At 49.6% G+C, this 27,615-nt stretch overlaps 1 protein-coding gene across 1 annotated transcript; it reads right to left on the bottom strand.

Moving 5' to 3' along the window:
* Positions 1-290: 290 nt before the first annotated feature.
* HGD (homogentisate 1,2-dioxygenase) lies at positions 291-26,346 on the bottom strand. Its single transcript, XM_057415995.1, has 14 exons — positions 26,210-26,346; positions 20,145-20,216; positions 17,624-17,712; positions 15,766-15,871; positions 11,883-11,942; positions 10,948-11,039; positions 10,418-10,452; positions 9,145-9,224; positions 8,915-9,014; positions 6,313-6,437; positions 5,606-5,710; positions 4,319-4,445; positions 1,087-1,268; positions 291-599 (listed from the first exon to the last, which is right to left on the bottom strand). Exons 1-14 carry the CDS (start codon positions 26,222-26,224, stop codon positions 468-470), a joined length of 1,320 nt encoding a protein of 439 aa, XP_057271978.1. The 5' UTR covers positions 26,225-26,346; the 3' UTR covers positions 291-467.
* Between the last annotated feature and the right edge of the window lie 1,269 nt (positions 26,347-27,615).

Raw genomic sequence — 27,615 nt, 5'->3', positions numbered from 1 at the left:
ATCCACAGATCAGCAGGTTGAAGTGGCCTGCTGTAATAGGAGGCTTAGGTATGGTAGAGCCTTCAGCTCTGTAAAGTTCTACCCTACAGACGGCATAAAATGCTTTGTAGATCCCTAGCTGCTCCCTGTGGAACACACATCACATTTTCAGGAGGCCCTGTGGAGGGAGCTGGCTGTCTCCTCGTGTCCACACAAGGTACAGCATTCACACCAACTGTGTGCGATGAGAGCTGTGTAAATACTTCAGCTTCAGCGTGTCACCAGGAAAGCTTTAATGGGATACTTGAAAGTTAAGAATAATGGTGCATTTTTTATTGCATTTCCCAAGTTAAATAGGGATCATCATTTTCGTGGCTCAGTGGCTGCTGGAAATGCTATTCTGTGCTGGAGTCAACCGTGCCACCCCACGTAGGTATGCTGGATTTCCCTGCCTTCGCTCACTTACTGCAAGCAACAGGTACTTCTCTTTACTTGCGCTTAGAGTTAAAATGGCTTTTCAGAGCTTCCCAGCACTTGTAGTAGTTTTTATCTAGGCGTTTGGAGGTCTGGAGGCCCCATTTGGTGATGGCAAGGCTGAGGGATGATTCGAACATGAAGGCCTGTTGGGAAGAGGGAAGGCAGGTTAGGCCAAGGGAGCGGGAGTTTACATCCAGACAGGGTGGCTTTGCTCTACCACAAACAGCTTGATTCAGCCTGGGGAGAGAAAGCTGTTTGGAGCCGGCATTGCAATGCTGGTATTAAGCAGATCCCAGGAGTGACTTTGAAACTCCCTTCATGCCCAGGAAAGCCAGGTTGTTCCAAAAGCCCTAGTTCAAGGTCTGCTCATCATCATCATTAGGTTTTTAGGGGGTGGAGAAAGGAGGACAGTCAGGGGTTTCACTTCTTTGTCCATAGCCTAAGACAAAACTGAAGCAGCATGAGAAGTCCCAGCTTCCTGCTCAGGCAACAATGTACGTGGGCAGATGAGCAAAGCTGCTGCCATCCCATATCTCCAGGGCAGCTCCTGGGAGCAGAATGCTGCAGCAGTTTTGTCCAAGTACTTGCCATGCTGTACTCAAAATCTTACTAGCTCCACTGGCTCCTTACCATGGTCCCTTCTGCAACCCTCTCAGGCTCCAGCTTGGCTTTGCTCGCCTTCTCAAAACACTCAGCATCCGGCCCGTGAGGAGTCATCATGCTGTGCAAGCTGGCCCCTCCAGGCTGGAAACCTTCCTCCTTTGCTTCATAGTGGCCTTTGATGAGCCCCATGAATTCACTCATGCAGTTCCCTGCAGGAGGCAGAGAGAAGAGGTTGCAACACATCACAGCTGGGCTATTAGCACTTCGAAACCCACAAGCTAAACTGGGCTGGGTGGAGTGGAGGTTCCTAAGCAGGGTACCGCATGAGAGGCCATCTGGGATCCTACAGGCAATGCTTGTAAAGCTGTACAGGTTTTACTCCACTCTTAATTATCTGGATTCAGAAATACAGCTGCCTGATGAAGGTTCCTTGATGGTACTCCTGTACTTTCCCTACCACCTCAAGCTATGTAAGTACTACACCTGCACATGGACTGCACAGTGTAACCTGGTATTTAGAGACTTGGATTAGATATCTTAAAGTACTGCAAACGAAGGTCTGTACAATCATCCCTGTGTTACAGGCACAAACTGCAGGGCCAACAGTCTGGCAAGAGAGCCTGGTCTGCTGTCCCAGGATATAAGCATGGAATCATTTTGTTTTATACCCTTTCACCCCCTCTAGTCCAGCCAGCCCCTTCAGTACCTTATGCTTTTGTTTTGTGTTACCTGTTTCTCAAGAGATACTGTATGACCAGAGACAAGGAGCCAAATGCTGTCCTTCCCTGAGGAAGAATAAGTATACCCTCTGAAACCACTAACTTAGGTGATGATGGCTATATCAAATAATTCAGTACTCACTGAGTTATGTTCCCTGCATGTGAAATACTGTAACAACTGCCATCCCAACTGCCTTTCACCTTTAGCAGACCTGATGTGACTAAACAATATGGCAACATTCTGCTTAGTGGTCAGTTTTTGCAAAACCAGGACATGCTTCTGTAGCTAGGTTATCTATAGCCCTTTTTAACCACTAGTTTGCTTTGTAAGTACAATCCAGGTCTGAAATGTTTAACAACAAAACTAATTTAGCTCAAAGCAGAACTGGCCTGCATATGTATGCAAACATTCATTAATTTTCATCCCAAGTTGTCAGTGTCTCATTAAGACTGGCTTGTTACAAGCTTTTCATTAGTGCTTGGCATTCAGGCTGCCGTACAGGCCCCAAGACCTGAACTGCCAATGCTTCTGTGAGAGGACTCATAACATCACTTAGAAAGCATGGGCAGGTGGGTAGGAAACAAGGCTGGGACTTCAGAGATGAGCTGAGTCCAGTTTCTTGTTCATTCCTGCATGACCCCCAACAACTTAGGTGTGCTCCATTCCCTATTGGTGAAATCACATTGTCTTCTTACAAGCAGGATGTTGTGACATTAGAATCCCTTAGTGGCCATTAGATATTAAGTGCAGCCTTGAAAGAATTGCACAAGTACTCTCGCAGACACAGGTGCAACGTATGCCCACAGGATAAAAACTGCATCAAACATTTTTCAATGTGTGATCCTAGGACCCTAGGAGTACTTCACAGCTTCCAAGCAGGTAGAAAGGTGACCAAGAGAAGTCAGTATTTATGAGCTGCACCACCTTTGCACATGAAATTGTTGCAGTGTCTAGGGGGAATATTTTTGGCCCATCATTGCCGTATTTATACTTGGGGCAAAGGTAATGCAAGACAGAAAATGAGCTGCTCTGTCTTGTTCTCCCTCTCTTAATGGTACAAGATTTTCATCACAGCACTAATTTTAGAGGGAACAAACATGTGCAGTGTCTTGATAATTGACTGTTGTCTGACTGTTGACTGTTGGCAGACGGCTGCCTTACCCACTCAAGCTTTGCTGCTGCATGGCTGGGATAGAGTAGACAACCAACCTGCTCATCAGTAACTTAGTGCTCAAGCCTATGGTTGAGGTACTGTGGTCAAGTGAGCAGCTGCGGTAGCTTTCTGCATGGGTACTCTTAGATCACAACATGGAGAAGAGAATGAGAGTTAATTCATCTGTCTTTTACCAAAGACAAAGCAAGGCTGAACAACTTCATGGTTGTTATGGCTCACAGTGCATCCATGGAAGGTTAGCAAAGCTCTGTCGATAAGCAGCACCTTAATCCTGATTAACACGCAGCATGTCTCACCTCCGAGGGTCTGACAAAAGTGACTTGGCACTATCCCAGCATGTCAAGAGACATGTTTCCATGTCACACTCATTACTGCGAATGAAAGCAGAATGATGAGGCAGGACTTTGCCTGTGAGATTTACTCCGATGGCTGCACAGCTGCCTGCTATGCTTGCAAGTGACACTAATTCTGCCAGCCCTCAAGAGGCTTGGAAATATATCTAAGTAGCAGGAGAAGCTGGCTATTAAACTGTGCAGAAAGCCCCTCCGCACTTCAAAGTGACCATAGTATGACCTTGATAGCTTCTGAGATGGGGCAGACAGAAGGGATGCAGGATGGGTGAGCTTTCCCCCTCAGTCTCACAGAGCAGGGTGCCTCATCCCCACCCCGAAGGGCAGTCCTTTGTGTAGAACTGGATTTCAATGCAACATGTGGCCATGCTCAGCCAAAATGGAACCAAAAACTGCCACCAAAAAGAAACAGCATTGGTGATGGCAACCAAATCCCCAAAACATCAACCACCTTTCTGCTTGAGAAGGAGCCCAGTTCCTGACCTCTGGCTTCTTAAATGCCAGAGGTACCTTTATAACTGTGCAGGTGGTGAAGAAGGGCTCAGGAAAGCCAGTTCACTCCTTCACTGTAATGATCTGACCTATATGTGGGCTTGGGCAGCTCTAAATCTCTCTGTGCTTCTCACCACTTGTGATAGCACATTCCCCTTTATCTCTGTACTCTAATGAGATTAAGTAATTCATGGCTGGATGACAGGATAGTTGCTGATGAATTTGTGTAATGCCAAGTTCAATACCCAGTCTCCATGGGAGCCCCTTGAGTACACATGCATCTATCTATGCAGACACAACCAGTCTATCACCTCTGAGTTTTCCTGAGATGCTCTAAATAGGAACATCTTTGGGTTTGTTCATTTTTCAGGGAGGAGTGGCTGCCTCCTAGAAGCTGACTCTAATGGTGCCAAGGGCAACAAATCAGACTGCTTGTTCCCTACACATGCTCTCAAATCAGTGAAGGCTTGTTTCTGTCTCTGCAGTCCTGTAGTCAAGCACAACCAACAAAGAGCAGACGTACGGTGGTAGTAAGGCGGCCGGAAGGTGTTGTTAGCTACCCCCCATCGCGGGGGGAATATGACAAAGTCAGCGAGTGCCACTCCAAGACGGGTCGACTTGGCTGTCAGGACAGTGAAAATAGAAGGATCCTGAAAAAAGCAAGGCAAAAGGCATGAAACAGAGCAGGGCCCCCAGCTGTCTGCTCAGGTCATCCAGCCAGTAGAGCCTGCCTGATACAGCTTCTCCCTTGCCTAAACACTTCTTGCAACCTACAGCTGGTGGTGTGGGTGAGATTTGTGATAGCACCCAGCATTTTGATCCCATTCTGAACATGGGGGATGGGACTGGATGGTTCTTCCTTTGAGCAGCTTTGGAGAGCCTTCCCCACCCTGGCCAAACACCCTTGGAGCCAGCGACACAGATGTAGGGGAGGGACAGCCCTGCAAGATGGGTACTGTAACTCCAGGAGCAGTCTTTAGTACTCCTCCTACCATGAAATTGCACCTCTTCCTTACTGTTTCCAGAGGACAGGAACATCCTACTGGAGACATTTAGCCACAAGCCCTGTTCATTTACAATCAAGGAGAAGAAATTTGATGAGAAATTGGGCCTTGCTTCAAAGGTTTCTGAAGTCTCTAGTCCAGTAAAGTGATGTTCTGGGCTTTGATCCCCAAACCATCCTTCTACTGCCAGGTTCTCCTGGAGTTTATACAATACTTTCCATTGGTTTTCTCACTAGAAGTGCTCCAGTCTCCTTGCACACCCACTTACAGAAGCAGTGCCAAGAGATGGCATCGCTGCAGGCACCTCTCCCACTGGGATGGTTTCCTTTTTAGAAGAGCTGCTCACATTAGTTTTGGCTTTAGTTATTTTCTGCAAGACCTAGAAATGGTTGCAGTGAAAGCTGCCAGCTCCTCCAATGAATTTCAGTGCTGGGCGCAGAGAAACCAGGGCAAGAAGTCTGTGCAATTGCCAGAAATAAATTAAGGCAAGAACATGAAGCAAAAGTCCTTTGGCTGATTGCACAGTGTGTGTTGGCTTCAGTATTCAGCCCTCCTCCTGGGCACAGGAATTCTACGCTAAGCTGCATAAAGCTGCTTAAGAAGCTGACCAACCTCCAGTTATGTCTTTGTACCACAAAGGAGGATGTCTTTCTCTGCAAGAGCTTGGTTTGGGCCCAGGGAAAGCAGTGGAAGAAATTTCCCTGGGTTTCTTAGAGCACTTTAACAGGCCCTTTGTGCTCAGGAGGGGTTTGCCTGGTATGGTATCCACAAAGCATCGCTTTGCCTTGCCCAGCTCCAGAACTTACCGCATGGTCAAAAGCAACAGAGTTAATGACCATGAATTTTTCCAGATGGTATTTGTATGGTGTGTAGTTCCCGTGCCAGGCTACAACATTGAAGGGAGAGAAATCCTACCAAAGCAAAAAGACAAAGGGTTACCATATACAGCCTTCCAACTTGCTGCACATACGCAGGGCACTGCTCTTTGCCTAATTAGTGCTGGGGAGATGTACACGATCAGTCTGGAGCATGAAGCCCTTTAGGCACAGCCCAGCACTGCAAGGATGTGGTTTTCCTTACAATTTCCACTTGGTGAACCTCAGCCCTCCCGCTGGGGCTTGCTCTCTAACGTCTTTTGAGTGCACAGGCAGTGCTTGAACAAGGCCAGCTGCAGCACTGGCTCTCTGGTAAGGAAATCCTGGCTTGTCAGAGCAGCCCCAGCTTCTCTCTCCTACCCTATCACTGTAAACAGTATGGAAAGAGTGAGGCAAAAACCATCACTGAGTCTTTGGGCAACCAAGTCGTCACAAGCACTTCTTTTTTTCCAGACTGAGGCGCCTCAGCTGGGAAGATGTTTGTCCCAGCAAACCAAGGTCCATCAGGTGAAATCCTGCTCCACTTAACCTGGCAGGACCTCCTGAGACTACATGCAGGGTACCAAGCTGCATACCCCAGGCCACACACTGGCAGTCGCTGCACTTCAGCATTACCTGTTCCCCCGGCACATCCTCACCTGCTGGGCTGCAAACAGCTTGCCCTGGTACTTGCTGATCACCGTGTAGCCCCCCGGCACTTGGCGGTCCTCGTACCATGCGACGGGCACCAAGAAGTCACGCGGGTTGGCCAAGCCATTGGCTCCTGCAAAAGAGAGATACCAAAGCTCTTTGGGCAAACTGCTAGTAAAGTGAGAGGCTGGTGCAAGTCCCTGGTTTTGTGGGTGCCCTTCTGCATCATGAATGACCCTGCTGCTGCTTGGCCCACAAGGAAACCTGAAATAGTCATGTACTTCTTCTGCTCCAATAAGGATGTAACTGTAATACATCCCAGTATTTAAGTCCATGCTTCCCTTATGTGATGAAGACATTTGCCTTCTGAACAAGATTAGTATGTCATCTTCAATTAAAGGCATGTAACAACTAGGAGTTAAGCAAAAATTAAGCAATTCTTCCCTGTGAGAGTGCTGAGGAGCTGGCACAGGGTGCCCAGAGAAGCTGTGGCTGCCCCATCCCTGGCAGTGTTCAAGGCCAGGTTGGACACAGGGGCTTGGAGCAACCTGGTCTAATGGAAGGTGTCCCTGCCCATGGCAGGGGGAGTTGGAGCTGGATGAACTTTAAGGTCCTTTCCAACCCAAACCATTCTATGTTTCTGTTACAAAAAATGGAAGGTGAATTGCTCTCTGTTCCTGGACATCCTTCTGGTTGGACCTTTAGCCACGCAGAATTTATGTGTCATGTCATGAGGGGCAAATACACTTCCAAATGCTTGCAGAAAGGGTAATAATATAAGGGCTAGTGATATACCTACAGACTCTGGGCACACTGAGGGGTTGGTTAGTGTGAGGAGAGCGTTTTCAAAGTGCAAAGCACCATATGGGTGCTGAAGTGTTCTTCTTCACCTCATTAGTATTATTGTTACAAAGTGGTTTTGAATTTCTTGGATAAAAATGCAGACATTACTACTTGCTGCTAAGGTTTAACAGCCAGTGCTTTTCTCCAGCTGTCAGTTTCCAAGTGAAAAGTGAAGTTAGAATAAAGTAAGACTGAAATACAAAGGATCTTGGTCTCTGAGGGAAAGGTGGGTAGGTGGTGAGAAGAGGAGCTCTTATAATTACCACCTCCTGAAAAGGTTTACAGGCAAGTTCTATTCATTTTCTTTTCTCCAGAAAGTAAACTTTAGAATAGATTCCTGCCTTCTGAAAATCAAAAAAATACTAAAGCCCCAAATCCCCAAAGTCCAATAGTGTCTGGAAAACTAGCTAATGGGAAAGCTTGTTACAAACAGGCTGGGGCAGCGCTATCAATAATCAAGTGAAGCAGGCAGAGAGTGTAGGAAGTGGGTAAAGACAGGTAATCTTATCTAGCTGAAAGAAAAGCTGCTAAAAAATCATTGTAGGCTCCTTGTGGAAAGAGATGTGCCCAGCATGTCATACGGGAGAGATGGGAGAAATCCCAACAAACAGCTGCAAATCAGATCAGCTCCCCACTGCAAGAATGACCGGCTTCAGTTTCACTATGGCCATGAGATGTTTGCAAAGGCGCACTGAATGCAGATGGGCCATGCCAAGTTTGTTACTGACTGATAATACCTAGGTGGTTTACTTCAAGCATGGCCAGTCTTTTAGTTCTCACTGAGAACTGTAAAACAAGCCTAGTCTGCTGGGGAAAAGAAACAACCCAACCGAAAATGAAAACCAACCAATCCCAAAACACTGCTCTGAAAGTGGAGAACTATTGGTACCCGTTTTGTATTTTACCTCTTACAAGGGGAGTTTCACTTCCCTTCCCTGAGATAATTGATAAGGAAAGTAAATAAGCTGAGCTGAGCAGCTCCAGAAATCACAGCAGGGATGGTGGGGCTTCGATGCCAAGCACCCTCGTGGTATCTTCACTGCAGCAAGAAGCTGTGCCTCTGCGATATGGGACATTGCACAGAGCAGGAGGCAGCTGGCACAGAGGAGCTGTGATTTATGAGAGCTAGACCTGTGCTCAGTGAACACAGATCTGCCCCTGGCAGCACAACATGGAGATGTGAACGTGTTGCTGATCCAAGTGCTGTGCAGTTCATGTTATTGATTTCTAGTTCTCCAAGGGGAACAGCTTCTGACACTAACGTGCTCTAGGCTCTTGAGCTCAAAGGTGCCTCCATTAACAGGGATGGGGAAAAAAAAAAACATGTGATTACATCTAAAACTGGGCTTTAAGAATATCTGTTGCCTTTGAAATCTGTCTTTCCTTTTACCAAGTAAATTCTTTGCTATCACCCCAGTTTATGCCACATCTACAAGTGAGAGGCATCAGTGATGATGGCCTTTGAGTTTCTTTTGGTAGGAACAGGTTCAGAGCTAGCAGATGGGGACTTGCAGACTAGAAGGGAAGAGAGAAAGTGGAAAAAGGGGTGGGAGAGAAGCGTTCCCTTCAGTGACAGGGGAATCTTGAGACAACTGGGCTGTCACATTTTTTGGAAGGGGATGCTTGCTCTGATGGGTGGAAAGCATCTTTGTGAAGGAGCATGTGCATGGGAGGATGCATTTCATAGGATATAAAAGGGCAGATTTGGGCCTGCAGTTCATGTCTGTCCCTATGAAATCCACTGCAGCTGTGACTGGAGATTGTTACCAATGGGTCCCAGGTCAGGCAGCTCGAAGTGTGCTCCATACACCTCCAGGATGTAGCCTCTGGTCTCTCCAAAAACCTCCACACTGAAACGCATTCCTTGCTGGAAAATAAAGGAAGATAACTAGGATCCTCCCAGGACTTTGCTGACAAACCATGAATGGCTGAATGCAGGAGCTGGCTTGCTCCAGCATCGGGCTCTGAGCTATAGACAGGGTGCAGTCAGCCCTTACCTGGATAACACAGATTTCATTGGGCTCCACTAGCATCTTCCCAAACTCGGTTGTGATGAGCAGTTTCCCTTGCTGGGGCACTGTGGAAACAAAATGCAGGCAGAAGAGCTAAAGCAACATGGTGATTGCCATCTTCTCTGCCCCTCCAGAGCACCCAGGCTGAACAGAAGAGCAATGGGCTCTTTCTGGCCCTGCTTCACAGCAGGACTGGGCTCCCTCTCCCTTGCAGAGCCTTGCAACAGAGGTGACCACACTGGAGGGAGAGCTTTGAAACCAGCCCCATGGTCCCTAAGTAACAGCATACTTGTGTGAGGTTGGACCATCCATTACTTCGTGGTCACTTGACGTAGTGTTTGTGCCACAGTCCAAATAAATGGTATTTGATGCATTTGGGGCCATACCTGTCTGTCTCATGATCCTTATTCAAAACGGTGCATGTACCCATCCTTGTCATGACTGTAGCAGTGTGAGATGCTTGGGAATAACTAATTCTCCCTGCTTCCCAAGGGTAGAAGCAATGCTTCTCTAATATCTGCATTCTTTTCTGTGACTTGTCTGGTGTAGGAGAGCTCACATTTTGAGCTGGAAAACTAGCAGATTTACAAAACCTGCCCTGGCACCTTTACTTCACGGTAGTGAGGGAGGTGAGTGAGAACAATTTAATAGCTATTTGATGGGAGAAATGTTTCTGTTGGTGACCTGAAGGCATTTCTGTCCCTTGGTCAAGAAAGATACAAGCAAATATCAGACTTCTGTGATACTGCTCAGAATGTTTTTCAGCAGGTACACACCTCAGGTGCCAACCTCAGCACTCACTGTGGCAGTCTGGTTGCCTGAGGCTAGCAGAGCATGGGAGCTAAGCTGCCGTGCCAGATACTGTTGGACTGAAGCAATGAAGGCATCTAGCTATCAGCTAGATCAATCCTGAGGTTGATGTTTTCCAGAAAGCCTCCACCTGTGGTGTGCCTCATACCAGCCTGGGAAGCACTGGGAAATGAGCCCTGAGCACCACACCAATGAAGCTGGGTCACTGCTCAGAGCCAAAGTTGCGGTCTGGCATAGAGATGTGCTCTGTGAGCTGAGCAAGAGTAGTGCAACCTCCCCAGCAGCCCAGCTAGTGCCAGACCACCCAATGTGGATGGCATGAGGGTAAAGCCAACCCTCTCCTCCAAACATTGGCTGTAGGGCCCAGGGCTCTGGAAGAACAAAATGCCAAGCAAGTGGCAACCCAGGTAAACCCTTGTGGGGGGAAAGGAAAAGCCAAAGTAGTTACCAATCAGGAAGTCACCATCCGAATTATAAAGGCACCTAAAAAGGAAGAACAGGAAGGTCAAGGTGACGTAAGCCCCAGGCACTTGCTCACACCATGACCACAGCTGGAATATTGACATGGCAGAGGTCTCCCTTTGGCACCAGAAATGCTATCTGCAAGTCAGTGAATGCAATATACTGGCCAGTGCAGAGGAGGGACGTTTAATGTGCCTGGCTGACTTCCTGCAGGAGCCACTGCAGGGGTAGCAATGCCCACTAGAGGCCTCTGAGTCATGTTGACCTCTGAGGAGCAGCTCTGGGATGAAAGCACCTGGATGCAACACATCCCCCCTCGCTGCATTCCCATGCCCATCTCCCTCCTTCTCTTGGTGGCTCCTCACCCACTCCCCCAGTGCTTGGCCATGGAGCAGAACCTGCTGTGGCTACCATGAGCACCTTCCCTGTGCACACAGGAGCACAGGGACATAGAGACAGTGATGCCGGGAGCAGCTGGACTCCAGCACAGCACCCTCCAGCATAGCAGGCACTGACCTGTTGAGCATAGACGTGTTGCAGACGAAGATATGGATGGCGATGCCATTGCGTCCTCTGGGCTCGCCGGCACCACACAGGGTGTGCAGTCCCTACGGGCAAACCCAACCATCAGGAGTGAGCACAGGCAGCAGGGCAGGGGCAGCCCCCTTTCCTCCCCTCATCCCCTGCTGTGACTCTCCCCCTCTCCCTGCTTCCCGTACCACTACCAGCCTTTCCTTGTATGGCCTCTGCCAAACATGTTGGTTTTGCACCTCACATACAGAGACAAACTGGGGCTGTTCAGCCTGGAGAAGAGAAGCTGAATGGAGACCTCAGAGCAGCTTCCAGTGTCTGAAGGGGGCTACAAGGATGATGGAGAGGGACTCATCATCAGGGACTGTAGTGATAGGACAAGGGATGATTGGTTCAAACGGAAACAGGGGAAGTTCAGGTTATATATAGGGAGTAAGTTCTTTACTGTGAGGGTGGTGAAGTGCTGGCAGAGGGTGCCCAGAGAAGCTGTGCAGTGGTCAAGGCAAGGCTGGATGGGGCTTGAAGCAACCTGGTCTAATGGAAGGTGTCCCTGCCCATGGGAGGGGGTAGGAACTGGGTGATCTTAAGGTCCTTTCCAACCCAAATCATTCATGATTCTGTGATTCTATATTAAATGTTTCTTAAAAATCCATGGAGGCTGGTGTGTCCCAGTTCACAGACTAGGAGAGCTGAGGCTGGGGCTTTTTTAATTGAGAGTTCCTGGAAAGGCAATGAAGAAAATCAAGTCCATTGCCAGCTGGTTGGAATCTGGGATCCTCTCCCCTGCCATGGATGCTCTGCAAGCCCAGTGGTATCAAAACCAGTGCTGTTAGCCCAGTGCTGAGCATCCCACGTGCCCCACAGCCCCACCGAAGGAGCAGGGCTGGAGGATCCCCCATGCCCTATCCCCCTGAACTTACGTTCACAAAGTCCAGCTTATTCTGAAGGGCTTTTGGGATCTCGAAGGGTTTCCATCGGACCTAGATGGAAGCAAACAAAAAGCAAGAAAGAGATGCCAGTGGTTATAATGCAAATGGTGGCAATTCACAAGGAAGCAGAACCTCATCCTCCCCCTGCTTCCCTGCCCTCTGCGAGCTGAGGTAGCTTTGTCTTTCCTCTTTGCCTTGCTTCATTTGGTTCACAGGTTTCTTTTGGCTTATGAAGTTTTTCTTCCTTTTTAATCATAATCTTGTAAAATAATTGGCAGGCGTGTGTAGTGCCAAGGTTAAAAAGAAAACCCTATTTTAAACCTGTCTCTTCCTCTATTACCAACAACACCACTGAGAGCAAAGAAATTCAGATGAGCCAGCTTTCCACAGCCAAATTGTTACGGTCCTGTACTCCACTCTGTGCTGAGTGATTCACTCCCTCCATGACCCGAGTGGAACATTCCTGTTTGCTCCACCTCATTTTCCCCACATCTGAAGCAGAAATATCTCTACCTGCTGAGTGGGAGCTGTGAGCAGCACCAATTATTTCTTGCAAAGCCTGTCAAGATCCTCAGGCAGAAGGTGCCGGAGGAGTCAAAAGAATTTATCATGTTAAGCTCAGGATCATATTAAGGGTCTTTGCAACTCTTGGGAACAAGATGCTGCAGCCTAAAGACCCTCTCTGGGGGTGTGAGTTCAATGCACACCAACCCAAACACCCCAAATTAGAAGGATGTTGATGTGGCCAGTTCCAGATATACCCCTGAATCAAGATTCTTGATCCCAGATGGAAGTACCTGTGACTCTGGGCATCAAGAACATTTTCTTGCTTTAATTTACCTGACCTAATGGTTCTTAACATGTTTTTGGGCTGTTGCCGTGAGAAAACCAAGCTCGGGCAACCCTGTGTCTGTGCCTGCTGTTCCCAAAACATGTGAACTATGTGAAGTCTGAGCTAAATTTGAAAGGGATTCTAAAGATACTGAATTTCCCCAAGCATCATGAGGGTTTCCAAACCCAAATCAAAATCCAGACTCTCCTGAAGGGCCAGCCTCAAGAGGAAGCAGGGAACTGCGTCCAGTGAATGCATCTGCCAGCAAAGCTGAGCGAAGCAGGGGCTCATCTCTAATGCATCAGCTGCACCACAGGCCTGGCCCTACTACTTGTCCCTTTCCGCTCTGCTTTCCAAAGCCATCTGCTTCCCAAGGGCATCCCGCCACCACAGCCTTGGGTCATCTGGGTTGGATCCATCCCCTGTCTCTTCCTCCCCTCATCCCATTTACTGCCAGGCATGGCAAGTTTTCCTCCCTGGGAGACCTGGGTAGCTCCATGCTGGGTCCTGCTCAGGGTCACACTGCTGGGTGCTGAGCAGAGGGAGAGAGGCAACTGGAGAAGCTGCATATTCTGGATGGAGACACCAAACGCTCCCAGAGGAGTCAGTGAGATAGTGCTGAACATGGGCTTTGCTTTTGGACTTCTTTAAAGCATGTTTCTCCTTGGTTTCCACAGCAATCTTCCAGACATGAACCTGAGCCAATGCAAAGCATGGCCAGAAGGTGCTCTAGAGCTTGCTCCATTCGCAGCAGTGGAACCTTCCCCAGCTCCCATTCACTTTGTGGCAGCTCTGAAGGGCAGCGGTGGTATCTTGATGTGAACTGTTCCTCTAAAGAGTGTTTGGAGAAGCCTTCAGGGTTGGGAATTGGGACCCAGTTGACAGAAACCATTGAGAAATACTGACAGAAAGGATGTGGAGGGACAAAGAGAGAAGACCCTGAAGGCTGAGGGGGGAGAGAAAGGAAGGGAGAATGGGCAAAAGAAGGGAAATAGGTGTCAGGTATAAAGACTATCCAAAGAGAAGAAACTTTTCTCACTGACGAATACGGAAGATGTCAGTAAGCCTACAGATAAAGTTATAAGTATATGCGGCTCCTGCATTACAGTTTCATTTTCACTTTGGTCCCTGTGGACACCTCCACAGTTGTCATTCCTGTGGGATAAGGAAAGCAGGAAATCTGTCATCCAGCCCATTGGTTGCAACTGAAAATGGTGTCTGGCCCCTATCCTTCAAAATTCTTGTAAACTGCATAGCCACTACCTGGCCCTGCATGCCCATCATCCTGCATGTTTCTGCCGCATTTGGGTTTCACCAGTGCAAGAAGAGAAGAACAAGTGCCCTGAGCCAGAAGTCTGAGAAAGGCAGCCCCAGCCAGTGCCAGGTGCTTAAAATGGGGAAGCTCTTGGTGTTCTTTCCCCGCTGTGTGATGCAAGAGACTGGTGAGAGCACCTGTTACATGACAGGCTCCTTGTGTCCCTGAGGTTTGTCCAATCACTGCATCCTCTGACAAGAACAGCCACAGCTGATGCATTTGATTTTTTAAACTTGGCGTTTGGTATGGCTATTCATGTCCTCCCTGCCTCTCAATCACAGCTTCCCTCGGTCACCTCTGTTCCAGTCAGGAGAGCTTGCGTCTCTTCCACCATTTCTTGCACGGTTGCCAACCTCTATTTTTTCAGCACCTTCACCCCCTTTCCTCTTTTGTCCCCTGTGCCTTTCATAACTCTGCTATTGTCTTCAGGCAGCGTTAGAGGATATTTTTTTCCCATTGACTTCAATGGGCTTTGCATAAGGTAGCTCCATATGGCCATCCTTTTAGATGGATGACGATCGGGAAAGCTCCTCAACTGAGCTGGGTGAAACACAAAGCACCACAGGAAAGAGTCCATCTTGTCCAACAGACTGAACCCAGTCTCTGGCTCTGCTTCAGAGAGGATGAGAAGGAAAGCAGGAAGTTGACTCCCACTTACTGCTAGGAAATAACCCCTCTGAGTCTGATGATTGCCATTGAAAGCAGTGAGAGAGGGGGCAGGAGCTTTGTTGCTGTTCCCCTAGGTAAAAGATGTACTAAATGTAAGTGGTTTGAGCTTACAAGAGAGCTAGGTATCTTGGAGTTACTGTAATCATACATAACTGTAATTGTAGATGAGGGCTGTGAAAGATGAGGGCATCAGGGATGGACGAAGTGGTAACAGAAATCATTGGCGCTTCATATGGGATGGAGCACCACCAAAGGCACGTAAATACGAGCCTGTCTCCCCTCCTCGGTTAATGGCTGGAAAACGTATTCCAGCAGAGCTGGGAAAGTAGACAAATGGCAAAGCTGCTGGGAGGCTGGAAAATAGCTAATGATTATGTATCAAAGGGCAAAACTGAGAGGGATAAAAACCAGTGACCACGAGAGGAGGCTCAGAGATGTTGAGAGAGCGGCAGGAGGAGAGTCAGATCAGCAAAGCCGAACGTTCTGGGGCTGGCAGGGAAGAAATCATGATTAAAGATGATGGCAAGGCTGTAACAGAGGAAGACAAATGCCATGTCTCTGTGAGACTCTCCAGAATGAATCCTGATTTCCCATGAGGGCTGCAGAGAGAAATGGGCTGGCAGCCAGCAGCCTCTCCAAAAGAGCAGGGAAGGAGGAGATGGATGGCAAAGACATGCTGCTGCTCTGCCTGCCGGGCTGAAGCACCATCAGCCTCTGATGGGGGACACTGAAAAGGAAAGAGCAGCCTGAGAGGCAGCCAACAGGAGCCCCCAGGGGAGATGCTAGGTAGCGCAGGTCAAACCTTGTGACACTGCTGGGGGGCAGCACAACCATCCATCAGGCTGGGAAGCAACAAGCATCGCATTGAGGACTGTTCTTCCTTGCATGACCCATAGGTGAGGGGCAGGTGGCATTTGGGACCCAGGTCCTGTGTTGGCTGGACCTCCAGCTCTCTACATTTCTCCTTAGACCTCTTGCAGCCCAGTGCCTTTGTACCCCTCGTTAGCTTAATATTTGACTGTCCCTGGCAGGACCAGGGGTCTTTTCAGCACTGTTACCTGGTTGGGGTCAGGCTCAACTTCATCCCAGTTGTGTGTCAAGTGTCCCTCCTCGAGAGGCTCGAAGGGTTTGTGGCAGACTGAAGGCAGGATCCGATACAGCCAGCTACAAAGAAGGAAAAGATCTGGATTATCCTGAGGAAGAGGTTAGACCCTGTGGGTGGCTGCTGGCTGATTGAGCTCCTAAAGGCATGGATAACATTTACATTGGTAGCAACTGAACCAAAAGGTGTATTAAATATCAAATACCAGCTCACAGCCAGAGACTTCCAGAGGGATGGCTTTTTATTATAGGCTCTAAATACAAGTATATGCTGTTATATGTACGTAAATGACTATATGTGTGTTTACATATAATTACATATGTTTACATTCAGAAACACATACATATGTGTGTATATATATATAAAAGATACAGCTTTATCTGTGGCTGAAATGCAGCAATCTCTGAGGTGTAATAAAAGCCTATTTAAACACAGCTACAAAGCAGTTCAGGCAAGACAGGGATGAGCATACTGTCTAACTGGAAGTGCAGAGGAGCTTTCAGGAGACAGAAGTTCACAGCCAGTGTTTGAATTTGGATGAGTTACTGAAATTAGCATCCTATGCCTGGCTGGCCATGCCCTTAGGACCACCAGCAAGCCCATGCAGTGAAGATCAGTGGGGATCTGATGTGGGCTTTATGTGGGATGATGCTTCCTACTGCTGTAGGAGGTCCCCCATGCCTCCAGCACCACCTGGACCATCACTCTCCTCCCTTGCTGCCTCCTGTATCCATGGCTGCAGCCCCTGCATACCATGCACAGGTGCAGCCAAGCCTGAAGCTGAGCTTTTAGTTAGGCAGGACAGCAGAGGTAAGGTAATCAGGCAAACCTGAGCTAGGCAGGGCTGCCAGTGCCTTTGATGTGTTACCAGAGGTGGCTGCAGTTTGGGTAGGTGGGAGAAGGGAGGAGGGAGCTCTCCCTTGAGAGCTGGAAAATTTCCATCAAGGACATCTTCGTGCAGCAAACAATGATTCATCCCTTTCCCACACACACCACAAGCTGGCACCAGCCTGGAGAGCAGAGCTCTGCTGGCAGCTCAGATGATGCATTTGCCTTTCATTCGAACCAACAACGGATGAGAGGGAAAAGCTGCTGCAGGAGAAGCAAAATGAGAAACCCCTCCTCTGCAATCTGGTCATGGCCAGAGCATGATGACCAGGATACAGAACGTGATGATCAGGACACAGAGCATGATGACCAGAATAGAGTTCTGGGACGTTTGCTGCCAGCTGGAACAAGCTGGCCCTAGAATCGCTGGGAGCATGGGGTGGTAAGCAGTATGCTGGGTGCCTGGCACTGGCCTGAGGCCCTGGTCAGACCCAAAACAAGGTACAGTCTGAGCTAGTGCCTCATCAGCCCTGGTGCATAGGAGCATCCTTTAGGAAGAGGAACAAGTCCTGCTCAAAGGCTTGGTTTTGATACTCTCCATTAGGTGTGTACCAGTGCCAGCCACAGAGGTGATATATTCCCAGCAGCAGCAGGGCTGAGACCCTGAGGTTTTTTGCACAGCACTCACACACCGCTCAGGACCATCTGGTCCCTGTGAGCATCCCTTCCCCTTCTTCACCTCGCTCATAAAACCAGTTTCTTTCCCATCCCGATCCCCCCTTGCTCAGCACTGTCGTAACCCATTACCCTCCCATAGCTGCTCCTCTCCCTCCCCAGTGGGTTTCTGCCCTTGCCTCTCTCCTCATGCACAGAGGAGGCTCTTTACCCGCCTGGCTCGCTGGTGGCAGAGCTGCAGCCACCCCATGGCTTCCCGACTCTCACCCCAGCACCCCATGTCACCCACCCACGGCCAGGGGTCACGGTACCTTCTCTTGTTGGTGGGCCGGGGGCAGGTGAAGGCAGAGCCTGAGAGCTGCTCCGCGTACAGGCCATACGGGCAGACCTGCGGGTTATTCTGAATGGAAGCAGAAGGGAAAACAAGAAGTGAGAAGGAGCAGCAAGGGATTTAGTTCTGGAACCCCTGGAAGAGCACCCTGGCAGGCGCCCAGCACCCTGATCCCATGGGATGAGCCGTGCTGAATCTATGCATCGGCCCTGGTAGTTGTGTCTTCCTGCTCCTATGAGGCTGGGTGCCCCACGGGTGCCAGACAGACCCCACATCCAATTCCCACAAGCAAGAGGACACACAGGTGCCCTAAGGAGTTGGCACAGGCATTGAGGCAACACACCTGCTGCTGGAGCAAGCTGCAAGGGGTGGTGCTCAGTAGGGCTGGCAATCAAAACACCAGGGAAAAGGGGATTATTCCCAACACTTACAGACTGCAAAGCAGACTGTTGTTATGCACAAATGTTTTTGAGACCCAAGTGTGCAGAGGGATTGACCCACAGCATCAATGTCTGGCTGGCTTTCCAAAGGGCTGATAAAGACATACAGCAGCTGCACCTTTGTTTCTCCTCTCCTGTGCACTAAACACCTCCGTCTCCTTCTTCCCTCTTCCCAGGGAAATGGGTGCTCACAGAAGGCATTTCGGAGGTGTGCTGCTTCCTCCGGGCAGTGTCATTTGTTGCCCAAGAGCAGGAGTGACCTTCCTGGGAGCCTTTGCTTTGCCACAGGCCTTCTGCACTGGAGTACAAAGTGGGCACTTTCCCCTTTGCAGAGCCGTGGGTACGACCAGCACAAGTTTAGCAGCCCTTGTGTGTTTGTAACTGAAGGGCAGATTCCTCCTTTACAGAGAACAGAAACCAAGTATTTTGATCTAAGTAGGCCAGCATCTATTTGTTTGAGATCAGCAAGAAGCAAAGGCATCCAAGAACTGCAGGAAGTACCCTGGTGGGACAGTCATACACCATTTGCTATTCCGAGTCCCCCCCTGCAAGGTCTAGTTTAGCATCCTGTCACCCTGCTGCGGCTGTGGGGATCAGCTGTCCTTAGGGAATGCCAGCCATCCACACTGCCCAGACCGGTGGGCAGAAGGAACAGGTAAGGCTCTCATAACCCATGTAGCTTGCAGCCCTCAAAATCCATCTCTCTGGCATGGGTATACAGTGAAGCAGGGGGATCAATAGCCCTTGTTTATTTGATCTTAGGCAGCCGTACTGCAGATGCCAGTCTTACAAACACTGCAGAGGAGAAAGGATCCACCCCTAGGACTGGAGATGCTTTTTGTTGTAACTCCTTTTCAGGTTGTTCTGTTCACTCTTCTGGCACAGAGGCTAGAGCACCTCCTCCTGCTGCTCTGGGCCATCGCATCCAACACAGCCCACGGCCTGTTCCGAGCAGCAGCCACTGCTATTGATCTCCCACATTTGAGGTGCTTCTTTCTCACTTTTTTCTCCCCCCATCTGCTACAGCCAGTCTCAGAATCAAGCCACTGCACTGCTGAGCCATCCGTCTGATCTGGCACAGTGGTTTGCCTTTCTTGTGGGCACGCTGCAGGCTGCAATGCAGGCCTAGAGGACATACATACACATTTAATGTGTCCTTGTGTTGTGTGCCACTACCCCCACTGGCGCACAGCGTGTAAAACATCAGAACTGGAGGGATCCTGAAAATTCATGAAGGGTGCAGCTCCCTGTTTGACCTTAATTCCACTGGTCTCTCTGCACAGAGGGTAAAGAGAGAATCAAGGGATGTCACTGACTGAGCATAAAATGCTGCCATTCAAGTCCAGGGGACTGCAGGAGATCCAAGGGAGGGCGCAGTCAGCCTCACAACGTGTGCTGGTGTAAAGGAGACCAGCACAAAGGAGATAGATGGGAGAGCTTTCACTCTTCAGGGTTTCATTCTTGCCTCTGCAGATTGGGTGGCATCACAGTGATTGTGATTCCTCTCTTTAAACAGAACAACCCCATGTAAGTTATTTTCACCATGTTCAGAAGTTTCTTTTAAGAATGAATGTTTACTGCTATAGGCATTGATGTCCTCTCCCTACAAAGACGCTGCTCTCCTGCCAAAGGCTCATAAGCCAGTTCCATTGAACCCAGTTCCTACAGCTGCCTCTCCTGCAGGAGCGTGTCTTTCTGCCAGCCTTCAACCTTTTGCTCTGGTCTGTTCCAGAGCCAATGGCTTCCTTCTTGGTGTGGCCAAGCCACTTGTGTTGCAGGCTCCTTTTGGAAAGAAACCTGCTGTTGAGGCAATTGAGGCAAGTCTTAACCCCCAAGGTTGAGACTTGGAAGCTCATGAGGAACTTAGAAATAGAACAGATGAACGGGAATCTTTAATTCTGATCTTTGCCATCATCTTATTATTCAATAATGAAGAAGATTCCTGGAGACTTCGGGGTAGCAGAGAGAAAGGAAACATGTTAAGATGCAAAGATGCCCAGGGAACAGATTTTCACTCAGTTCCATGTCATTCCCATAAAGCACTTTAAAACCCCTCAGTACCTGTCCCTCCGGTAGGGCTCCTGGACAGCGTGGATCCTCAGAAACATGCTCATTTCCAAATCCTGACATGTACTGTAAAATAAAGCACACAGCCCATCAGCACTTTGAGAACACGAGCGACCCCTCTCCAAACAACCATCCGTTGCCTCCCCAGGCATTTCCCAGGCTCTTTGTGTGCATTAAGGCTTTCTCAAGTGATCTACTTGTGTACTGCTCCAGACCGATTTCATAGCTCGTGGGTTTGCTTCATGAGCTTACCACGTGGTGGAGTGAGAAGCACAGTCAGGATTTGATCTCCTGCTAAATCTGCATGTCTATTTTGACCACACTCTGCGGCATGAAGGCACTTGAGAAATAAGCCAAATATCACATTACAGTGAGACTCAAGAACAACAGGGTGAGGTATAGGAAGAACTGCAACACCAAAACCAACACTATGGAGGCGTGCTAGCAGCATGCAAGCTAAATCTGACTTTGCTTGAATCATGGATGTTCCCAAATCTGCAGACTGACTTGCAAATTCATGCACTGAGTCCTCAGATGCTCAGGGATTGAAACTGGGACCTGTTTGGTTATTGGGTTTTTGCAGTACATCCCCATGACCATTAATAGAGAAGTCAGGACACAGTTGGGATGAGGAAGGAAGGGAAACTCAGCTGAGACTTGAACTGTGTCACTGATTTGCCCTAAACAAGTATTGCCCAGTTGGGTATGAACTGTTCACCATGGTACTAAGCAAGAATTAATCTATTACCAGGTGCTAATCTGGTTTTCTAGGTGATGTATTCTGAGAGACCCATGGATGGAACAGACCTGCATGCCCTCCCATGCCTGCCCTGCTACAGCTGCCAGGGTCTGAGTGTGGCTAAAAGCCACAGGACCCTGGAGGATGCAGCTCCCAGCTCTGCAGCACTGAGAAAAGCCCCATAATACACCTGAGATACACAGGGAAGCAGATACAGCAGAGACCTTAGCTTTGCCCTGACAGAAATGTAAACACAGTCCCCTCAGACACTATAGAAAGGCATGAAGCAACTCTGTTGAACTGTGTGTGCATGCAGAGACGTTTTGGCAGCAATCAGTAGTTCAGCTCCATGTAAATAACTGCTCCTCACTATCAGCTGCAAGAGCAGCCGGGTTGTGGGTCTGCCTTCACACAGCACCACTGGGATAGCAGAGCCCTGGCATCCCAGCCCTCGCTGACACACACGCTCTGTGTGATGGAGTGGCTGCGGCACTGCGATGCTGCTGCACCTCAGCAGCTCCAGCACTGAGAAACCCTGAATCAGCTGCAGATGCAGAGTGACAGCCCGGGAGGGGAGATGGGGTGACAAAGCCCCTATACTGGGTTCATTACATTATGATAGCGCCTGGATTACTTCCTCCAGGGTCTTTCAGCCTCGTGCAATTTGCAGCCCCCCTAGAAACCACCCTGTGCAGAGCAAACCTGAAACCTCCTGAGAAACCCCTGTGCTTTCCTCAGGCATTTCCAGCCCATTCCCAGGGGCAGGTGGGCTGGCTGGAAGCCCTGCTCAGCCTGGACCTAAAAACATCTCCGTTTCCATTGGTTCAGGGAGCATATTTCTCTCCTTCTTACAAACAACTGTACATTGGCAGGACTCTGCTCTCCAGTGGGCTCTGCAACAAGCATATTGATATGCAAAGCAGCAGGTCACCTAAGCAGCCTTGGCAAATGTATTGTACCGGAGCATTTCTTTAGCTTTTTTTTTTCCCTCCCCTCTTTTAAACGGAAATGCAGCAATATCTGATGGGACTGCAGCAGTTCCAGGATTAACTGAGACCTCCGCACTGCATCCAACAAAGTAAAGGTGGTGGGAGCATTTGCCTTGCTGAAAAGAGGAAAGAGGAGGAGGAGGAAGGGGGGCATGGTGATTTTATTGAGGGACAGCCAGCAAGGCCCTGCAGGCTCTGCCATTAGAGCAGCAAGGAGAGGGTTAATGCAACACACAGGCTCCTTTGCTGAGCATCACCTGGAAAATGCTGGACTTAAAGCTGGTGGAGAGCTGGGAGGGGAGGGTGTGTCGTTCTTCAGTGGGTTGTGTACCCAGTAACCAGTGTGCAGCCTCTAGCACAGGGATTTTGCTGTGAGAAATCCATCCTCAGGCTCGAGAGTGGGTGCCCTGCAGAGCTGACCTCCCTATCCACATTCCCCAGTCCCCTTCACTCCTGCTCCTGGGCCTGGGAAGGATGGAAAACCAACTCGGCAGCAAGCGTCTGTGCCAGGAGATGCTCTCTGCCCACGCTGGTGTTGCACAGCACCTCACCCAACCCCGCATGGGCTGGCTGGCTCCAAGTGCAGGGATGCAGGCAGCTTCCCACTGGGCTGGATGGAGAGATGCTGCCTTCCCTGGCTGTGCACCCCTGTGGGCTGCAGAGCCACTGGTCACGGCCCAGGGACGCAGGAGGCTGGGGCAGGGGGAAGACACAGTGTTTGGGAGAAGGTGGCATCACCCCTGCCCTGAGAGCAGGAGCAGAAGCAGCTGCATTATTGCTGGGTCACATCAAATCTTCCTTGCCAAGAAAAGAATAATCCTCAAGTAACTGCAAGGAGGGCTGGAATATGGTATTGGCAGGAATGCAGCTGCAGGGGGCAGACACTGTCCTGACAGTGGTGGATATCACCCCGAGTGTGGCTCCAAGACTTTGCCTGCATCTTCCGTGTAGCTTTTCTCATTCACTCGTTTTCTTCTGCCGTTGCCTGTGGCAGACCTCAGAGAGGTCCGTCTCCTTTCCATGCCTTTAGGGGTCAGTGTCAAACAGTACTTTGGGCTGCCAAAAATAGCTGCGCCACACCAGCCCAGAGTGCATCGGAGGTGTACGTGCTGCAGGGCTCTAGAACACCACGGAGGTGCCGTGCTGGTGCAGGTCGGTCGGGAGCAGCAAAGGGCCAGGAGCACCACAGCCCATCTCCCGGCTGACTCTCTAAGCCCACCTCCCACCTCTCAGTTTGCATTGCACAGGGTTACCCAAGCCAGGGGAACTGACCCCTCTCTGGTCGCTCAGCATCCACACCAGAGCATCCTTCCCGGGCTAAACAAATCTGGAAGGATGGAAAGAAACCCTTCTCTGTGAAACAGCACTGTGTTTTTCATAGAATCACAGAATGGTTTGGGGTAAAAGGGACCTCAAAGCTCCTCCAGTTCCAACCCCTGCCACGGGCAGGGACACCTTCCACTAGACCAGGTTGCTCCAAGCCCTGTCCACCCTGGCCTTGAACACTGCCAGGGATTGGGCACCCACAGCTTCTATGGGCACCCTGTGTTAACACCTCAGCACTCTCACAGGAAAGAGCTTCTGCCTAAGAGCTCATCTCAATCTCCCCTCTGGCAGGTTAAAGCCATTCTCCCTTGACCTGTCCCTTCAGGCCCTTGTCCAAAGCCCCTCTCCACGTTTCCTGCAGCCTCTTTAGTAACTGGAGGTGACTGAGTCACTAAGGTCTCCCCTTAAGAAGCCTTCCCTTCTCCAGGCTGAACAAACCCAGCTCTCTCAGCCTGGCTCCAGAGCAGAGCTGCTCCAGCCCTTGAAGCATCTCTGTGGCCTCCTTTGGACTTGCTCCAACAGCTCTACATCACTCTTTTTAGTCCAAAGTCACCCCCCTCTAGGAGTCTGCTTGGTCTCCGTAATTCCTAGCCATGTTCTAAGTATCTAGACAGACTGTAGTGATAGGACAAGGGGTGATGGGCTCAAACCAAAACAAGGGAAGTTCAGGTTAGATACAAGGAGGAAGTCCATTACTGTGAAGGCAGTGAAGCCCTGGCACAGGTTGCCCAAAAAAGTGGTAAATGCTCCATCCCTGGCCAGGTTGGACAGAGCCTTGGATGATGTGGTCTAGTGGAAGGTGTCCCTGCCCATGGCAGGGGGTTGGAACTGGATAGTCTTAAGGTCCTTTCCAACACAAACCCAAACCATTCTATGGTTCTATGATCACCAGATTGAGTAGGTTTGGGGCACTAATCTGATAGCTGGGCAGGTGGCTTCTCTGTAAAACTCAAAGTTCTCTCTGATCTTTCATTTTCAGTTCTGCTGTCAATTACTGTTGTTATTTTGTTGGAGATCCTGTAGCTTTTTATGCAAAGAGGATGTTAGGAATTCATCTGCCTCCACTTTGTTTCTTGTTTTGTAGTTTTCTAATAAAATGGGAGAGATAAAAGCCCAGCACAGCGTAAAAAATTCAGCAAAGCTCATTGATTGGAATAACCACGACTCAAAGCAATGGGTGTCACGCTCTGACCTATAAACCATAACCTTTTGTTTACAGGATTAGACAGCAGGTATGGGGAAAACACATTTGAAGTCTGAGCACACAAACTGCAAAATAATTAAGGCCCTTCTTCAAACACTGCATAATACATTTCTCTATCGGCTCCTGCTACAGAACACAGGAAAACAGCATTCATCTCTAGACAAAACACATGGCACCTTGTATCAGCTCAGTCCAGTCAACACCGAAGCATCTAACACTAACCCATAGAAATAGGGCCATGAGCATGTGGGCAATGAGCACAGTAGGTCCTTCACCCTCTGTGCAGAGCTCCACAGCCTCCTTGTCAGGTAAAATCAAAGCACCCAAAACAGAGCTCTGCACTGGTGCTGCCCCAGTGCCACAGGACCAGTATCCCCTGCAGGAGATGCCATCCCTCCACCATCACACCAACCCTCTGCTTCAAATGTGCTGGGTATAGTCCAGAGGCAGATCCTTCCTGAAAGGACCTGCCCAGCTCCAGGGTGAGTCAGCACATACAGTGGAGGAGGCACGAGAGGGACAGAAGCCAGGAGGAGGAGAGAAGAAGGGTGAAACAATGGCTTTGAAGAAAAGATGCCAAGAGAAGATGGGGTGGGGAGAGGTGGTGACAGGGTACAGATGTATGTAATGGAGAGGAGAGGAGGTGCTGGCAGAGCAACCTGTTCCCACGGCTAGCTCTGGGAAGAAGACTCACACTCAACCTGAGCCACAGTCACATCAGCCAGCAAGGCGGTAGGGCCTGCTAGGAGTGAGTTGAAGATGGATAGGAAAGATGCTGTCACGGCCATGACAGAAACCAGTTGGCCACTCATCTAGAGTGGTACAGAAGCAAGGATGCCCCAGTGCTGAAAGGGTGGTGAGAGCTGGAGGGTGTCAGGGACAGACAAGAAAGAAACATGGCAAAATTTTACTGTATGAGGAGACAGGATTCTTCAGAGATGAGTAAGACCTGCAGGAGCACTGTAAAATAACAACCATCAGAGAAGGTGGTGAAGGAGCACACACAGATATACCCATCTCAGGCATATCCAGAGCTAGAAAGAGGATTAGTAACAACAACAACCCCAAAGCCTGGGGAGAAACACGATGGCCCTGCACAAGCTGCTGAGAACTACCGTGAGCCCTTGCCACTCCTGCCTGCTGCAACATTACCCATGTACCCCGACAGCCCCAAAACAACTGCGAGGTGCTGATGAGGCTTGGGAATGTGGGTCTCATGTTCCTTCATACAAGCCATAAACCTACCACATCCTGGCCTTTTCCCTAAACTCCCCCATGCTCTGCCAAAGGACAGCAGGGAAAGCTCCCATCAGCTTCTGTGCTGGGACTCAGAGCAGAGGGCACGGCCGGAGCCCCGCTGTGCCAGTGTGCCCTGTGATGGAGCTGCCCTGGAATGGAACTGCTCCTGCCCTGGCTGCCAGGAAGAGGGGTCAGGGTTGCAACACCTGGGTAGATGCTGCCAGCCACATTTCATAGGCTGATGGGGGAAACACCTCCTGGCAGCCGAGGGGGGGAGAAGGGGTGTGTGCAGAGGGTGTGTGCAGGACAAACCCCACAACAAAGAGGTCCTGTGCCTGTACAGCCTAACCAAGGATGATTTCCAAAGAAAAGGAAAAGCAAGCCTGTTGGTAGACAAAATGCAGCAAAATCCTTTATCCCAAGTGAACTTTAAAAACATACACTCTGAAACACAGACGAGGGGCACGTTAAAATGACACAGACACCAAAGCACCGGTGTCAGCAGAGAAGGAAGGGGTGTTCACAGCCAGCACCGGTGGGCTGTGCGTGCCTGACCCCTTACCTGCAAGCCTGTCATCCTTCTCCTGGTCCTCCTCTTCTTGGAGCAGACACAAACCCAAGCAGCTATCTGGTCAAGTTGGCTGCCAAACAAAGCTTCCAGCTGGTGAAGTGAGACGGGCCAGTGGCAGGCTGACAGTGCTGGAAGTGAAAGTCCAAGGGAGTTTTTAAGCTGTTTGCTCAGCCCAGTCTGTGTTTAACCAAACGCCAGCCCTACTCCACAGAAACAACCCCAGGGTCGATTTGAAGATAATAAACAGGGGGAGAGGGGTACAGGGCTCCCTCACAGCTCCTTTTCCTCTTTAGATGCGGTTGTAGTTCTCACACATGGCAGGGGGGGGGAGGGAATAACAAGCTGTTTAAGAACAAAGAAAATCCATTTTTTGCAACTGTTTTATAAGCTTCCTTCATAAATTATACCTCTCTCCCTGTTTATGATAACCTCCTTAAAGGGTTCTCATACACAGCCCTCTGAAGGTGTAACAAATGGGGGTTTTCATTATGCTTCTGTGCCATGTTACATTGGGGAATAGAAAGGATCCCAGTCCCATCCTGGTGGAGGTAGTGATATTTGTGAGCTACTGTGGCAATATTAAACAGCATTTTGAAGCCCAAAGTAGGGGAAGATTTTGCATTCCTGTGATTGGAGGTAGCGAAGGGGGGACTTTATAGATGCTGAAATACTCATATTTTTCCAGGAAGCTGTTGCTGAGGAAGGAGCAGCAGCATTTACCCATGGAATACAAATGAAAGTAGCTCTGCCTTTCCAGAAGGCGCAGGGGAAAAGATCAATTGATTTGATGTTTTCACTTTGAATTCTCATCTCTCCCCCCCCCCCCCCAAAAAGAAAAAGCAGCAGTATTTTTCCCTGTTTCTGTAACCTGCTCTACTGTAAGCCCTGCTCTAGGAGGCACACAGAGGAGATTCCAACATAACCCTGGAGTTAATGCCTCCTGCTCTCCTAGAGCATCCCGGAAGCCTTCCCTCCCCACAGCAGTTACCAGCTTGTGTGGCCCAGCAGAGCCAGCGAGAGCTTGGGCTGTGAGAGGGACAGGTCTTAATGGTTTTGTCTTCTCTAAAAGCTGGCACCTCCCCACATCACCCTGAGCAATGTGATAGAGCCACCAAGAGCTGCCACCTTTTAAGGTCTGGCAAAATAGGTTGGCTGCTGCAAGGGAGAAGATGGGGTGTATGGAGAGACATTGGTTATGGAGACGAGGAGGGAGAGCTAGCTTTCCTTGCATGTCCCCTCTGGTCTTAGGATCACAGGGTCAAAAGATAATTCACATCAGAAAGTACTTCAGAAGGGCACTAGCCCAACTTTCAGCTTAAAGCAGGGTCAGCTCCGAGGTCAGACCAGGCTGCTCAGAATTGTATCTAACCTGTTCTTACAAACTTCCAAGGATGGAG

This window comes from Pezoporus wallicus, unplaced genomic scaffold, assembly GCF_028554395.1.
Source record: "Pezoporus wallicus isolate ANWC-B61680 ecotype Strahan unplaced genomic scaffold, APGP_CSIRO_Pwel_v1 contig_6814, whole genome shotgun sequence".
Classification (NCBI taxonomy): Eukaryota; Metazoa; Chordata; class Aves; order Psittaciformes; family Psittacidae; genus Pezoporus; species Pezoporus wallicus.
Note: the sequence above shows the minus strand (reverse complement) of the source record. Positions and strands in the feature narration are given on the sequence as shown.